Source organism: Capricornis sumatraensis, chromosome 2 (assembly GCF_032405125.1).
Source record: "Capricornis sumatraensis isolate serow.1 chromosome 2, serow.2, whole genome shotgun sequence".
NCBI lineage: Eukaryota > Metazoa > Chordata > Mammalia > Artiodactyla > Bovidae > Capricornis > Capricornis sumatraensis.
The window spans coordinates 50,108,291-50,122,159 of record NC_091070.1 but is presented as its reverse complement, the minus strand read 5'-3'; the positions used below and the strand labels follow the sequence as shown (position 1 = coordinate 50,122,159).

General features: G+C 44.4%; 1 protein-coding gene across 1 annotated transcript in view; it reads right to left on the bottom strand.

The window, feature by feature from the left end:
- The window catches only part of MYZAP (myocardial zonula adherens protein), a 115,287-nt gene that overhangs the window by 62,273 nt on the left and 39,145 nt on the right, over nt 1-13,869 (bottom strand). The window contains exons 6-9 of the mRNA XM_068963685.1: nt 11,978-12,130; nt 6,497-6,622; nt 5,402-5,530; nt 1,301-1,380 (exon numbers count right to left, since the gene is read on the bottom strand). Of these exons, the coding sequence (XP_068819786.1) occupies nt 1,301-1,380; nt 5,402-5,530; nt 6,497-6,622; nt 11,978-12,130 (488 nt within the window). The remainder of the gene's footprint in view (nt 1-1,300; nt 1,381-5,401; nt 5,531-6,496; nt 6,623-11,977; nt 12,131-13,869) is intronic.

Genomic DNA, 13,869 nt, shown 5'->3' with positions numbered 1-13,869 from the left:
TTAATTAACCACTGACCAACCACCCCCACTGAAGAAGAAACACAGGACCCTTTTTCAAATTCCCACTTGCAACTTTCACCCTGTGTAAAGACAGTTACTTTACCTCCCAAGAGCTGAGAGAAAATTATTTTTTTGCACCACTTACAGATATGAGAGACTGTGTCTTTGGGGATTAAAACAATATCGGGACATCCAGTAATTGCTACAATTAGGAAAACAGAGAAGAGTCTAGCAATACAACAACATATCTGAAATCAAGTGGCAGAGTACTGGGAAAGCAGGAATTACAGTTGTTCCACACCATTTATTTTGAGAAAATGGGAAATATGCTGAAACACCCTTCCTCCATCAAAACAGAATAGACCACCTCAGAAAATATTTCATGTTTAAAAAAAAAAAAAAAAACCCAGCACAGATTATCCTCAGACTCTACTTGGTTCAAAGAAACCCAAGGAACCAGCAGATGGACTCTTTCTTTGGGGCCACTAAACTGGAACTCGGACAAAGTGTCTGGTGGTCTGCTTACCACTTCCCATTTCTGCTGGGGCCCTCCTTAGCACAACCTTAAAAACTAGGGAGGATTCCTAGAACTCTGCAAACTCTGATGTCACGTAAGAGGAAGGAGAACAGGTATTTTTCAGCGTACATTGTGACAGGCAGTACAGCCAACAGTTCTCTCACGATAATAACCCAATGAGATGGGCACTATTAGTATCACTTTAATTCATCCCACTTTAAAAAAGAATTCTTATTTTACAGAGAAGCAAAGGATCTCAGGCAGATTAAGTAACTTGCTCAAATGCTCAGCACATGTCAACCTCGTCTCCCTTCACTAAAGGGCCACGTGTGGACTCTCTGCCTTCTGGTTTCCAGAATAGGCAGTTCATTGCTCCTGCATTTCCCATGCAGGGCTTTATACACTCACGAACAAGGGACAAGGCAAGGTTTCACTGAAGAATGTTTGGAAACAAAGACATTGTAAAATTTGTTTCCACGGCAATGGTTATTAGTCACTGTTGAGTTTTCTCATCAACAAGGTGCATCCTGTGGAGCTCAAGGTTATGAGGAACATTTATAGACAGAACTTTGGCACTAGTGACCGGCATTGACGTGTTCCACTGTTCTAACCACCACCCCTGGGCTGCAAGATGTGGCTGGAAGCTCCCAGTCCAGCGTTTTACATGTTATCAGTCTGCAGAGTGATAACCAAACGAATGAAAATGCAAGGACCAAGTGAGCCCACACAAACACAGTGTGGCCACCATTAATCCATTATAAAACAAAGGACGGTATATCTTACCTTTCTTTGTTAGAATCGGTTATTTCCGCTGACATTTCTGTTTCATGCTCCAGGAGTTGAAGTTGAAGTTGATGGCGTTCCTAAAACAGACAGACATTAATATTTAACCGATGGATCCCAAGTTGGCTAAAGAATGTATACCAAGCAACTCCAATACTAGTCAGTTCAAATCTATGTGACACCTATGGGCTTTTACACACTCACTCACTGGAGTCCGAACAAATCTCAAAATTTCAAATTTGCTAGTGTGTATTTATAGACGTATTTATGTGTTAGAGACAAATAACATGGGTAAGCCATTCAAGATTTATCTTTTAAAAAGTATTTCATCAGCCAAGGCTCAGATGTCTTATGAAAATTTACAGTTCTAAATAATGATAATCAATACTCTAAATGAACAATCTGTGATACTACGAATTTTTTGATTATTTTCTGAATCCTCAGTAGGGTCTGGAATTCTGTAATATTCTATAAATTAACTGGGGGTAGTGTTTACACAGCTGTGTTTACTTGTAAAAACATACTGTAAAAATCAGAATAAATGTGCCGCAATGACCTCCACATTCTAATCCCTGAAACTTGTGAACATGATGCCTTACATGGAAAAAGGAACTTAGCAGACATGATTAAGTTAATAACCTTGAAATGGGGATGAAATGGGGAGATTATCCTGAATTATCTGGTTGGGCCCTTATAGGAAGAAGGGTTAGAGTCAAGAGATGGACACAGGCTGGGAGGTGCTATAATGCTAATTTAGCAGCTGGAGGATGGGGCCATGCGCCAAGGAATATAATTAGTCTCTCAAAGGGAGCAAAGGTGAGGAAATGGATTCTCCTCTGGAGCTTCCAACAGCCCTGACCACATCTTGATTTTAGGACTTCTGACCTCCTAAAGATGGTAACTCTATAATGTTTTAAAGCCACTAACTGTAGTAAATGATTGCAGTATCAATAGGAAACCAATAAGTTGTGCATGTAAGATTTGTACAGGGATTTCCCTGGTGGTCCAGTGTGGCTAACACTCTGCATTCCCAATCCAGAGGGCCCGGGTTTGATTCCTGGTCAGGGGACTACATCCCACATGCCACAACTAAGGCACAATGCAGTCAAATAAATAAATATTTATTAAGAAGATTTGCACACATTTCTATATAAATTTAGTTTACCTTAAAAAAGTAAAAAGAATATGGACATTTCTTTGAACACAGTGAAAAATATTAATAAAGATATAGTGTCCATTACCACCAAAATTGCACCAGAAATACATTACAACTGTTAGTATGACAAATTTCCTTAAAATGAAATTTATCAAATCCTGCTCACTAATCGAGAGGAGACTCTTCTGCTTCAGGGCTTTCTTTAAGTATGGCTGTGTCTCATCTTTACCCTCAGAAATTCTGCCCAACAAGCTCTGACTAGTTATACAGATCCCAAACTTCTCTCCCACCAAATATGAAAAGCAAATCCTTGAAACTTGAACTCCCACAACTTCTGAAGCTGTCAGCAGTAGCAGACAAGGGATAGTCAGAGAGGGAAGCAGTACACTCTGGAAGGGAGGGTATGTTATCATTAACATATTCAGAATAAAGGGAGACCAACTTTTTCGTGGGGTTTTGTTACTTCTTTTAAATCTCTACAGTGAATGCACAGACTAACTGTCCCCATGGTTTCTGCCACTGGCTGGAAATTGACATGAGCCCTGAAATAACAGTGATGAATTCTTAACAAGTGAGCCTTCCCTCCAACTCCCCAAAAAGCTGTCATAAAGTAGGACAAGGCCTGGCTTACAGTATACTTTAAATTTTGATATTTTCCTAAGTTGAGGTACAACAAATCTTAAGTGGACACTGCACAATCCCTTGACATATCTGTATTCACATTACCTGGTGGAACCACCACCAAGATCAAGGCGTAGAGTACTATCTATTCTGCAGAAGGGTCTCTAATAGAACACACTCCTTAAAAGACTTTAACTGATGAAGAAAAAAAGAAAGCTGTTTTGGACACAATGTTGAGAAACAGTAAACTAAGGGGTACAACAGAGAAGCCATTCAAAAGCACATGGTTTGTCCTCGAGAAAAATCCAAAAATATGTGAGAACAGGATACAAAGTCTGTAGGTATGTTGTTCACAGCATGTGACAGAGGTTTACCATGGTTCCTGCTCTCACAGATTTAGCCGTGAAGGGTGAAAAACAGTAAATGGCCACATCTAATCTTAGCTACCTAAAGCAAGCGTTTTGCTAGCCTAAATGAGAAAAGTTACGAGAAAGGACAACAGATTCTCAATCACTAGAGAAAAAGCCAGGAGGACATGGGGAACAGTTTATGCCACACAACCACGGGGAGGGAGGGCCAGCCTTACTAGCACCCTAGCCCCCCAGCCACAAACCCCCATGCAGGCTCCACACAGACATCAGTGGGAAAATGTTGGGAACTTTCCAGAAGCCCAAGGAGACAAAGAAACTAAGCTCTAGGACAGGTCCAGCTGGAAAAAAAAAAAAAAGTTGACACCAGGGGCAGACATTTATGCAAGTCACAACCTAAAAATCAGAGCCACACATTTTTTGAGCCCCTACTCTATATATGCCAGGCACTGCCCTAAACATGTGGCCTGGATTTTTCTTGTTGGCTCCTCACAAAAGGCCTAAGAATAAGAATTACTATTATCAACATTTTACAGAAGAGGAACCTGAATTTGGAAGAGTCAAGTAACTTCTTGCAACTAGAAAAAGAGGCAAGACTCAAACCCAAGGTTCGTGTGATTCTAAAACATGGATAGTCTCTCTGTCTGTGAGTGAGAACCACCCGCTCACCTGGCTCCTGTTTGCTGCAGGATAGCCTGTCACTCGGGGGGAGTGTGCTTTAACCAGCACCTTCTGCTGTTGCAGGAGCGAGGCGATGTAGGGGAAAGCTTGCCTGCATTCCAGAAAATGCCTTCACTGCCCAATCATTACAACCACCATCTACAACCAGTACTGACGTCAGCCCTAACCATGCCACTGATCTTCTCTTCAAGACAAGGTAGGATTCTGCTTTCCCAGAGGGTAGAGGTGAAACTGTAACTGACTCTCTATTTGTTCAAGTCCCTCCCCTCAAAAGATATTACTTAAAAGAAGAGCCCCCTGGCCAGCTGAGAAGCTCTGTTTAAGGCTATTCCCACCTTCCTGGTCAGAGGAGTGTAGCGGGGACCAGGCCACAGACATCATAGGTCAGCCCTCTTCTCGGAACCAGCCGGAAGCCCAGCTGTTGATCCTGCTTCCCCTGTCATTCCCTCTCCCTCCATCATTGGCCTGGGGATTCCCAGTGTCCAGTGTGGGTCACAGGATGCCAAGGGGTGGTCTCAGCTGGTCCCCACTCTTTTGTAAACTCACACAGCTAGAGAGCCACTTCCTAGAACCCACAGCTCTAGTCCTCAACCACCACTCTCCCTTGGAAGTCAGCTGTCACTTGGTAAAGGTCATCCTCCCTTCATCTTTCTTGCTTTTTCTCTTTCCTCTCTCCCACCTCTCCTCTTTTCTCCACTTCCCACCTCATTTCTTCCCTCTCTCTAGACTGGCTCATTATCCCAGCTGAGCTCTGGTCTCCTGCAGGCCTCTCCCTGCTCTACCCCCACCCACGGAGAGCAAAGTCCCCTATTCTGACGCATAACCAACCCTTCAGACCCCGGTCCCAGAAACAACTGGCTTGGGGTGTCGACGTAACATGGAAATAGGGCTTGACTGCCTGCCAGGGAAACCAAGTTCATGCTGAGGGCCCCAGCAAAGCAGGGCTGCTAAAAGATTAATTTCTGTAAATAATTTTGTATGTAATGATGTTAGAAGCATCAGAATTTTCAACATAGGAACACTCAGGACTTGTTGAAACTTCCATATACTTGACTTTTTGCTATCTCTTTTTTTTCTAGATTTTTAATTGGAGGATAATGGCTTTACATCCATATACTTTATTTTATAGTTCTGTCTTTGTTATTTCAAGTCACAAGTTGTAGGAATGAGAGGGATCTGTGGTGAGGGCTTCTCACACCTTTGGGCAGGCCTGAGGGGAGCTGTTACCCTGCAGGGAGGCTGGGCAAGGGCCCTGCGGGCTCCAAGCTGTGTTACCTTCTCCATGCGCTCAATCAGCCTGTCCAGCTCCCCGATCCTCTGGTCCTTCTCCTCGAGGCTGATCTCTGCCGCCTGCATCTTTTTATTGGCTTCTTCAATGGCTTTCAGAAAACTATTGGTTTCTTCCTGCAAAAGAAACACACTCTTCTCAGAAGAGCACGCAGTCACTATCAATCAGGGTTCAAAGAGCTCAGGCCTTGCTAAATCATCTTGCCTCTTTAGAAGCATGACCCGGCATGACCTGGGAGCCTAGAAGAGTCTCAGAGAATCATGAACTCAAATTCCATGATTCTGGTTCTAACCAATGAATAAAAGACACATTGCAAGGGCCTAGTTATCTTTCTGCCTTTTTCCACCCCCCTTAAAGAAAAAAAGAACCTACAAATGTTATTTATCTCCTGACAAGATGCTCAAAGTATCACTGTATTTGCCAACAACATAAAGGGAATTAGGGCTGGAAGTGGAATTGAATGCCGAGTGCCCAGATCTTTCTCCCAAACACCAACTCTGTCAATTATTCAGCACATGTACTAAGCCTGTGGGGACATAAAATAAGGCAGATCGAGTCCCTGTCCTCAAGGAATTGATGTTCTGCTAGAGAACCCAAGATTGGAGATGCACAGCCCAGCTCTAATAACAGGGACAAGAGAATTCCACAGCAGAGAACAGAGAGAACGGGCTTCCCAGGACAGGGGACACTTGCAGCTGTGTGAGGAGGAAAGACTCCATTCGTGGAGATGCTGGCGTCTTCAAGACTCTCAGGGACCATAAGCAGGATGGGGACAGGGAAGGAGGAGAAGATGCGGTAAGGAAATGCACAGCTGCAGGTAAGCCAGGATCAGCCTGGATGTGGGAAATGGTCAGACTGGCTGGAGAAGGGGGTGTACTGAAAGCCCGAGGTTGAGGGCTCTTTTAAGCAGGGAGGAAGGTGAGGAAAGGGAAGGAGAAGGGAGAGGAGTGAGTGGCACATACTAAACCCATGTTACAGTCCACTAACTCACCTCCGAGCACACACCTTCCCATTTAAAGCTCACCAACAACAATGCACCCAACACTCCCTGGTTGTTCCATCAGCAGGTGGGACATACACACCAGGAGAGCCTCCTTCTCCGCATTGTGCCGCTGCTGCTCCTCCTGCAGCTTCTCTTCGTACTGGCTGTACAGCTTCCGGGTCATCTCTCTCATCACCTCCGCGTTGGCTTGTTGGGAGGATTCCACCTGCAAAGAGACTCACTTCAGAGCTACAGCTTCAGCAGGTTCTGGCGAATCTGCACCTTACACTCTGTATGCGTTGAGCATGAACTCACAGAGGAGTGGGCCCAGGGGCCAGGGCTCTGCCGGGGACAGAGGCAGCAGGAACTGATGGGGAAAGAGACGGAAGAAGGAAAAGGGACAAGCAGGTGCATGGAACGTTAAAAGTAGCCCTGTAAATTTATTTACATGATACTAATATTATCAGGAAAAGGTGTTCCATGAGTGACTTTTCACAAGGTAGAAACATACTTCTCTATCAACACTGCACCTCAAATCTAACTGTATTAAAACTGAATTCTCTTTAAAATGTGCTCCACTGCCTTATCTTTTCTCTATTTGTATTTGGCTGCGTTGGGTCTTAAGGCACACAGGATCTTTGTGGCTTCATGTGGGATCTTTTACTGTGGCACACGGACTCCAGCTGTGGCACACAGACTCAGTAATTGCAGCGGGCAGGCTTAGTTGCCACACAGCATGTGAGATCTTAGTTCCCCGACCGGGGATCAAACCCATATTTCCTACATTGCAAGGTGGATTCTTAACCACCAGGGAAGACCCTGCACTGTCTTATTAACCCCTTTCTTCAGTGTCTTTTCCTGTGTAATGTTATTTTGCTCCTGAAATTTTATCATACTTTATTCTATCAGTTTTATCAACCCTTTTTCTCTAGGTAATATTGTTGTTGTTCAGTCGCTAAGTTGTGTCTGACTCTTGCAACTCCATGGACTGCAGCATGCCAGGCTTCCCTGTCCCTTCACTCTGCTAGATAATATATCCTCATTCTAACTGGCCTCAGAAAGACATGCTTCTTGAAAGTCTTGAGTACTCAAGAATCTAAGCAATTTGAGTTATAAATCATGAGGGTATTCTCCCACAAGGCATTCTCCTCTAGAACAGCCTAAGGCTGTGCTGAACACAATCTGAAAAGCACAGATTCAAATGAAAACAAATTCACTCTGTTGTGGGATGAAAATAAGACCACTACATTATCCGAATTGGGTCAGAGCAGGATAAACTATAAAATTAAAAAGTGAAAAGGTTTGCTATATGAAGAAAGAGGGAATAAGAGAGGAAAGGGCAGATACAGAGGTTCTATTTCTTACACTTGTTTCATAGAGCTGACTTTGAAACAAATAATTTACCTGATATAAAAATTAAATTTTAAATAATTATCTTGTTTAATTGTTTAAACAATTAAATTGTTAAACAATTAACAATTTTAAACAATTACCAAGATCATTCACTGTGAAAAGTAGAGTCTTTTCAACAAATAGTGCTGGGACAATCGGATTTGTCACATATGACAGAATGAAGTTGGGTCCCTAAAACACCATATATAAAAATGAACTCAAAATGGATGAAAAACTTAAAATGTTAAAGCCAAAACTACGAAACTCTTAGAAAGAAAATTTGTGACCTTTGATAAAGCAATGGCTTCTCAGATATGACTCCAAAAGCACAATTGACAAAAAAAAGATACATAAATTTGACTTCACCGATCTTCAATATTAAAAACTGCTGTGCTTCAAAGGATAGCATCAAGAAATTGAAAAGACAACACAGAGAGTGGGGGGGGAAATTCTTTCCAATTATACATCTAATAATTTGTATCCAGAATATATAAAGAATTTTTACAACTCAACAATAAATAACCCAATTTTAAAATGGACAAGGGATCTGACAGACACTCCAGAAAAAATATACAAATGACCAACAAATGCATGAAACAATGCTCAACATCACTGGTTATCAAGGATGCAAAACTACAGTTAACTACCACTTCACACACACGAGGATGGCCATAATCAGTAAGAGAGTAACCAGTGTTGGCAAGAATGGGGAGAAACTGGAATGCTCCTACATGGTATGGTGGTAGGAATGTAAAATGGTGTATGCCTACCTCTACATTACCTTCCATATTTGTTTGACATTTTCCCCCCACGTGCATACACTAAAAAAAAAAAAATTAAGTCAGAAGAGCAGGAAAGCCTTTGAAGAGAAGGTGCCACATGGAATTGAGACCATCTTATTAGCTGCACTCACCAATCAGTCCCTAGAGAAGACTTCAGCTCATGTAAGAAATCTGGACTCATCCTTTCCATACTTTTGTGCTTTCCCAACTGTTGCAGTTGGAAATGTTCCCATGTGGTTTGCTGAACCTAATCTGGGGGCTCCTGGGGGCTTGCACAGACCCAGCTTAGGAGATGAGAAAAAGTAAAGTGGGCAGACAGGCATATGTTTGGGGTGGCTGCTGATTCCTTTCTGCCTAGGCCCTGCCCTCGCCTGTAAAGCTCAGGCCATTAATTTTATGCCTCTCAAAGTGTGTTTGTGTCTCCTCCCTCCAGCTGATTGCTAATTCAAGAGAGCTGAGTTAGCTGGGTAGATAATCTCTACATAAGCAAGGTACACTACAACCTTAAGAGGTGACATGATGTTTATTCCAAAGACTGGACCAAAGTCTCTCCCGATGCCCTCTACATCTCCTTTCTCATCACTAGGCAAGTTTTGCTGCCAAGAAGCCACAACATGGGAAATCCTGAACAGAGATTATCACGAACTGAGAGAGACCCAGTGTGTGCTGTGGTTCATCTCCACTTTGAGAACAAGCTCTGTCCCTCATGTCCTGCTGACACTGCATCCAGGTTACGTGAAATACTGTCACTTCTTAAATTGCTATTTTGAGGTAAAGCATTAGCTTCCAAAACACAGTTGCAGGCTGGGTTAGAGGCTTGGTCTCCCTGACGCCACAGCACTGGAACAGACGGGTGCGGAGCATGAATGGAGAGAGCAGACACTGAATACGTATTTGTGAGATGAATGACCACATAAAGATCCTGCCCTGGGGGAGAAACTCCTAACAGTCACTTCAGAATGTTTCAGCAACAAACGCCTTTTTTTTGAAGTAACTCTTGTGCAGAAATACAATACATGAAAGCATAAATAGAAGAACAGCCCTGTCTGAAGTGAAAGCAGGGAGGAGCTGACTATGTAGCTCCCTGGCTCCTTCCCCTCCCCCAGGTGGCTGTGTTTGGCCAAGTGGGTGGTGATAGCAGGGCCCATGGGCAGCCATCGTGGAGACCACGCAGTGTGGGACAGCAGCCTGTTCTCCCCATCAGCTGCCCCGTGGGTAGACCTTATGGAGATGACCATGTAGCCCAGGCTATTCCCCTAATTATTAACAGCACTTCCTTTCACTCCCAAACATACTCAGTCGTGCAATAAATCATGTGAGTACACAACCTGTATATTGTTGTGTACTGTATATTGTCTGTATACACTGTATACTGTATACATACTGTATATCAAGGCTATATATTGTCACCCTGCTTATTTAACTTCTATGCAGAGTACATCATGAGAAACGCTGGGCTGGATGAAGCACAAGCTGGAATCAAGATTGCCAGGAGAATATCAATAACCTCAGATATGCAGATGACACCACCCTTATGCAGAAAGTGAAGAACTAAAGAGCCTCTTGATGAAAGTGAAAGAGGAGAGTGAAAAAGTTGGCTTAAAGCTCAACATTCAGAAATCTAAGATCATGGCATCCGGTCCCATCACTTCATGGGAAATAAATGGGGAAACAGTGGCTGATTTTATTTTGTGGGGCTCCAAAATCACTGCAGATGGTGATTGCAGCCATGAAATTAAAAGACGCTTACTCCTTGGAAGGAAAGCTATGACCAACCTAGACAGCCTATTAAAAAGCAGAGACATTACTTTGTCAACAAAGGTCCGTCTAATCAAGGCCATGGTTTTTCCAATAGTCGTGTATGGATGTGAGAATTGGACCATAAAGAAAGCTGAGCACCAAAGAATTGATGCTTTTGAACTGTGGTGTTGGAGAAGACTCTTGAGAGTCCCTTGGACTGCAAGGAGATCCAACCAGTCCATCCTAAAGGAAATCAGTCCTGGGTGTTCACTGGAAGGACTGATGTTGAAGCTGAAACTCCAATACTTTGGCCACCTGATGCAAAGAGCTGACTCATTTGAAAAGACCCTGATGTTGGGAAAGATTGAGGGCAGGAGAAGGGGGGATGACAGAGGATGAGATGATTAGATGGCATCACTGACTCAATGGACATGAGTTTGGGTAAACTCCGGGAGTTGGTGATGGACAGGGAGGTCTGGCGTGCTGCGGTTCATGGGGTCTCAAAGAGTCAGACATGACTGAGCGACTGAAGTGAACTGAACACAACCCACAAGACACTCTCCTCTAGAACAGTCTAGGCTGTGTTGAACACAATCTGAGAAGCCCAGGTTCAAGTGGAAACAAATTCATTCAGGAAATAATTTGTGGAATGACTTCTGGGAGCTGTTTGTGGCTCTGCTCCTGGCACTGGGTAGGAACTCTCACCAGAGCCAGGAGCAGACCCACGGATGAGTGAGGGCTCCATGCTTCACATATGGAAGGAGCACTGAGACCTCCAGGGCCTTAGAGGTTGAGCTGCAGAATAAGCCAGGCCTGGGGGCAGGAGGGACACTGCCCAGAGTCCTTGATCACCCATTCATTTTCTTCCAGGGGGCCCCTCAGCTCTTCATTTCCAAACCAGACAAAAAGGTCTTGGGATCTAAAAGAGAAGCTAAACAGTCAAGCTTCTTTTTTAAATAATTAATTTTGGGATTGTCCTAGGTCTTCGTGGCTGCATGCGGGTTTTCTCTAATTACAGTGAGCGGGAGCTACTCTTTGTTTTGGTGCTCAGGCTTCTCGCTGCAGTGGATTCTCTTGTCGTGGAGCACGAGCTCTAGAGCGAGGACTCAGTAGTTGTGGTGCACAGGCGTAGTTGCCACATGGCATGTGGGATCTTGCAGTGCACAGGCGTAGTTGCCACACGGCATGTGGGATCTTGCAGTGCACAGGCGTAGTTGCCACATGGCATGTGGGATCTTGCCAGACCAGGGATCAAACCCATGTCCCATGCATTTGGCAGGCAGATTTTTAACCACTGGACCACTGGGAAAGTCCAAACACTGAAGCTTCTCAAGCCCCAAACTTGCAGGCATCCCAAGGGCCCTCTCAGTACATAAGGGCAGTGCCATGATGAGGTCTCAGCAGCTGAGGCCACTGGGATAGAGGCAGGAGAGCCCAGCGGGGTGTGTATGGGGTGCCCCAATCTGCACTGACAGCTCTGAACACAGAAACCCTCTCAGTGCCGTCAGGTCAGATCCTGCGGGGTTGGCCACAGAAGGGTACCGAAACCCAACAGAGAAGAGAATGGAGAAATCGGAATAGGAGAGCTGATGATGGAAGGAGAGAGAGGAGGAGGACGAAAGAGGAGGAGGGAACGGTGAGCAGGAGATCCATGCTCCTGTATCTACCTTCATTTTCAGCAGCTTGTTTTCAACCTGCGCTGCATCTAACTGCCTCTGCTTCTCCCGCAGCTTGTCCATGGAGGCTGTGTACGTCTGCTGCAGATTTCTGATCTGATCCTTGATGTTGCTGTTCTCCAAAGTAACATCCACGAGGGTTTTCTGATAGGATGAAAATAAAAACCAGATCTAGTGGTGTGAGAAAACGGGCCAGACCACACCGGGACATCCCTTTGTCATTAACCGTTGAGAGAGACATCAGCCACAGGAGCTACAAGCCCGGGCCCCTGGTATTAGAGCGCCTGAGGGCCCCCTGGTGGCCAGGAGGTCTGCTGCCCAGTACTGAAGCCAGCCAGCTTCCCCATAATTCCCCATCACTGCTGCCAACACCACGTGCCACTGCCTAGGATGGATGGAAATGGATCAAACCCTTTTCCAAGGAAAAATGCTAATGATACATAATTTCACATGTAGAGAAATTGGGTTTGAAAACAGTAAGTACAGAAGAACCCCATTTTGAAAAAAAATTCATAAGCATCTGTTCAAATGCCCAGAAAAAAAGAAAAAAAAAGACTAGGAGGTTGTAGTTCTTGCTATTGTTTTGTCACTAAGTTGTGTCCAACTCTTGGAACCCCCTGGCCTGTAGCCCACCAGGCTCCTCTGTCCATGGGATTCTTCAGGCAAGAATCCTGGAGTGGGGGGCCATTTCCTTCTCCAGGGGATCTTCTCAGTCCAGGGACTGAACCCATGCCTCCTGCACTGGCAGGCAGATTCTCTACTGCTGAGCCACTGGGAAGAGAGGGGAAGACTAGGAGAGTTACCCAAATTCAAATAACTGCTTTCACTAGGGACAGGAGTATGGATAGTATTAACTTTCTTCTCTGTTAAAATCTTCTACATTTTCCAAATTCCTAAGTCAGAAAACAAAATAGGTATTTTATAAAAAGGAGGTATTCCCCCTTTTTTAAAAAACAGGCTGTTTACTTCAGTACCTTTAGACGAGCTGCCAGAATAGCAACAACATGGCTGAGGCTACTATGAGGCTGCATGCGCTTCACATTCCTCCCTCAGGCAGAGAGGGGTGGTAATGAAGGGAGGACGGGCAATGGAGTCTACAACAATTGCCTGACAAGTGTCAGATGCCTGATGCTCATTAATCCAGACCGCCCACTGAAGCAGGAATGCTTAAATTAACACTGTTGCTATTTCATGCTTAACTCTCATTACAGAGGAATGTCTTCCACAACCCCAGAATTCCCCGCACGAGACACAGGGCAATTTCTACCACCTCCTACCGCCTCCTGAAGTTACCTACAACTCATATAGAAGAGCTGGAAATTCTTCTAATATAAGATGTTGGTGTTGGACTCACTTCCTAACATCTGTGTCCTCTTTGTAGCTGGCCAGTCTCTGAAGCTCCTCCACTCCTGAGCCTCCACCTTGAATAATAAGCCTCATTCCTAAATCTATTTAAGTCAGTAAAAAAGGATTTTTAATGGTGGTATATAGGTATGAAAGAAAATACAGAAGCCATTTTGAGGCTGGAATCACAGAACACTGGAGATGCAAGGAGCTTGAAAAACCACCTGGCCAAGCATCCTCTCTCCAAGTCCCACTGGATTTACAGAGACCCGTCCTGTGCTCAGAACCTTTATCAGATGCCAAGAGACCAGGACTGGAGCTACCCTTTGTTCAAGCCATTTCTGTTGGTCTCAGTTTGTTTATCCATCAAACAAGGGGGTTGGAGATCATCTCAATTGTTCTTTCCAGCTTTGACATTCTATAAAGTCAAACTGAAGACCTGGTCTTATTGTCATTAACAATGAAAATGGGGTAGACTAGACAGTGGAGAAGGAAACGGCACCCCACTCCAGTGTTCTTGCCTGGAGAATCCCAGGGAC